Below are 2,500 nucleotides of genomic sequence, written 5' to 3' on the forward strand. Positions count from 1 at the left end.
CATACTGTAGTAGTAGTAGTAGTTAGGTTAGGCTAGATTAAATTACAGTACATTACCAGTAAAAAAACACACACACACACACACACACACACACACACACACACACACACACACACACACACACACACACACACACACACACACACACACCAGGCCATAGAAGGTGGCATAGATTGGGCTGTGGACGGCTCGGAGCTTGAGGCGAGCGCTGTTGATCTTCACGAGTAACCCAATGAGGAACAGGAGCGTAGGAAGCAGCAGCAGCAGGTCCCACACACCCACCCTGGAGGAGGAGGAGGAGGAGGAGGAGGAGGAGGAGGAGGAGGAGGAGGAGGAGGAGGAGGAGGAGGAGGAGGAGGAGGAGGAGGAGGAAGAGAGCGATTATTATTGTGTTTGATAATGTAGAGAGAAAAAACAAAGAAAGGAAGGAAGGAAGGAGAGATAGAAATAGAGAGAGAGAGAGAGAGAGAGAGAGAGAGAGAGAGAGAGAGAGAGAGAGAGAGAGAGAGAGAGAGAGAGAGAGAGAGAGAGATTTTAACCACAATTACTAAGCATTTTCACCACAGTTCTACCACAAAATAACAATGTACATATATTTCAACAAGTTTAACGCACGTATTTAAACACAATGAGGGTTAAGACAGCTGGAAAGTGTGTGGGTAAACTGTGCATTGTAAAACACCTTCATTTAATCACCGTGTATCATTCATCACTAAGAGGCTGTGTTGTAAGTGGTGAAATATTGCAAACTGAAAAAAAAATATAAATAAATGCACAAGGAAACACTAAGATACACTATGGAACACAAAAGAAACACAAAAAAACACAAGAAACATACTTATTGTTACTACATTACACTACACACGCACACACACACACACAATGATAAATAAATAAATAAAACGAAAAAAAACACACAGTTAACACTTATAGTCACTGAATCACACAACAAAACACAATTAAAACGCAGAATCTGAAAAAAACACACGAAACACAATTTTTGTCGCTAAAATACACTATAAAATAAAGAAAAATTAATAATGCATATATTTTAATAAACAAACACCACATAAAACACCACAAAATATTAATAATGCATATATATATTAAAAAAAAAACACACAAAACACAAAAAAAACACGAAAAAAACAGTAGTAATATATTTTCAAAACACACACACACACACACACACACTTAGAAATAAAAACACACATACGTACGTACACTCACATCACACACACACATACACACACACACACACAAAAAAAAAAAAAAAAAACAGATTCTCGGATACCAAACACACACACACACACACACACACACACACACACACACACACACACACACACACCTGGAATCAGCTATGTCCAAGTAGAGGATATATTTGCAAAACTCCTCCTCGTCTCCTTCGTCTGGCTGTGGTGGAACTGTGGTGGACAAATTAGAAACATTCACTGTGGTAGGAGTAGTAGTAGTAGTGGTAGTCGTAGTAGTAATAGTGGTATTTAACCCTACTCCACCACTTATATCCTCAAGGGACGCCATTTTCTCCCTTTCTGGGTCCTCAAATGGTCCTCACATCACTGGTTGGTCTATTTTTGGTCCTCTTTTGGGTCTTTTACGGATATTGTATTTGTGAAACTTCGCTTGTTTTGGTTCCCTCTGTCTCCCTAAATGAACTGACTACCAAGACGGCAACACTCGATATAAGGGCCGTGATTCTAAAGGGTAATAAGATCGGATTCTTTGTTTTTGCCTCTGTTAATTCGTATTTGCTCTCTTTTATACATTTTTTTTCTTATTTTTTTTTATTTTGTGTATTTTTAGTGTGTATATTTTGTGTTTTATTCGTAAGTTATGTGATTCTAAGGGATAATGAGATTGGAGTCTATGTTTTTTTTTCTCTCTCTATTTTCTTTCTTTTTCTCGATTTTTTTTACATGTTTTCTCATCGCTTTTTGTTCATCTTTTAAGTGTTAGTTTGTGATTATGTTCAGATACATTTGTTCTTTTTCTTCTAAATGACGTAGTTTCAGAGATTTAATAGGATCAGATTCTATATTTGCACTTATATTTATCTTGGCTTGTTTTCTTGCGTGCTTTTTTTTTAAATTTCTTCCCTAGTTCATAATATTTCTTATATACGTATTTATGCTTCCTTTATGATTAACATGGCTTAGCTTATCAAACAATACTAGTGATTCAAATTCCATTGTTTTGATCTCTATTTCGTCTTATTTTCTCGTGTTATCTATTTATTTCTTGCAATTCATTATTTTTACTGCAAGTTCTTAATAGTTAATACATTTGCTTTGTTTCTGATGATTCATCTTACTAAATAGGATCCGATTCCTTATACTCTTTCCTGCTCCATGCTTCACTGGAAACAATGGCTTCCAAACACCTTCGTATCCTTTCGCTCTTTCCTTCAACGCAATAGAGGGAAAGAAAAAAAAAAAAAATTGAGATGATTACTTATATTTATTCACCAGTTTATTTA

The 2,500-nt window shown here is 36.0% G+C and overlaps 2 protein-coding genes across 5 annotated transcripts in view; both read right to left on the reverse strand.

The window, feature by feature from the left end:
• Positions 1-1,667, reverse strand: part of LOC135095728 (transmembrane protein adipocyte-associated 1 homolog) — a 16,082-nt gene extending 14,415 nt beyond the window's left edge. For all 3 annotated transcript variants that reach the window (XM_063996764.1, XM_063996765.1, XM_063996763.1), the window contains exons 1-2: positions 1,352-1,667; positions 151-283 (exon numbers count right to left, since the gene is read on the reverse strand). In XM_063996764.1, the coding sequence (XP_063852834.1) occupies positions 151-283; positions 1,352-1,545 (327 nt within the window). In that variant the 5' untranslated portion in view covers positions 1,546-1,667. The remainder of the gene's footprint in view (positions 1-150; positions 284-1,351) is intronic.
• A 795-nt stretch (positions 1,668-2,462) lies between these two features.
• Positions 2,463-2,500, reverse strand: part of LOC135095730 (probable pyruvate dehydrogenase E1 component subunit alpha, mitochondrial) — a 6,554-nt gene continuing 6,516 nt past the window's right edge. For both annotated transcript variants that reach the window (XM_063996778.1, XM_063996777.1), the window contains one exon: positions 2,463-2,500. This exon is cut by the window's right edge and continues 719 nt beyond it. The gene's annotated coding sequence lies outside the window, so the exon portion shown is untranslated.

This window comes from Scylla paramamosain, unplaced genomic scaffold (genome assembly GCF_035594125.1).
Source record: "Scylla paramamosain isolate STU-SP2022 unplaced genomic scaffold, ASM3559412v1 Contig1, whole genome shotgun sequence".
Classification (NCBI taxonomy): domain Eukaryota; kingdom Metazoa; phylum Arthropoda; class Malacostraca; order Decapoda; family Portunidae; genus Scylla; species Scylla paramamosain.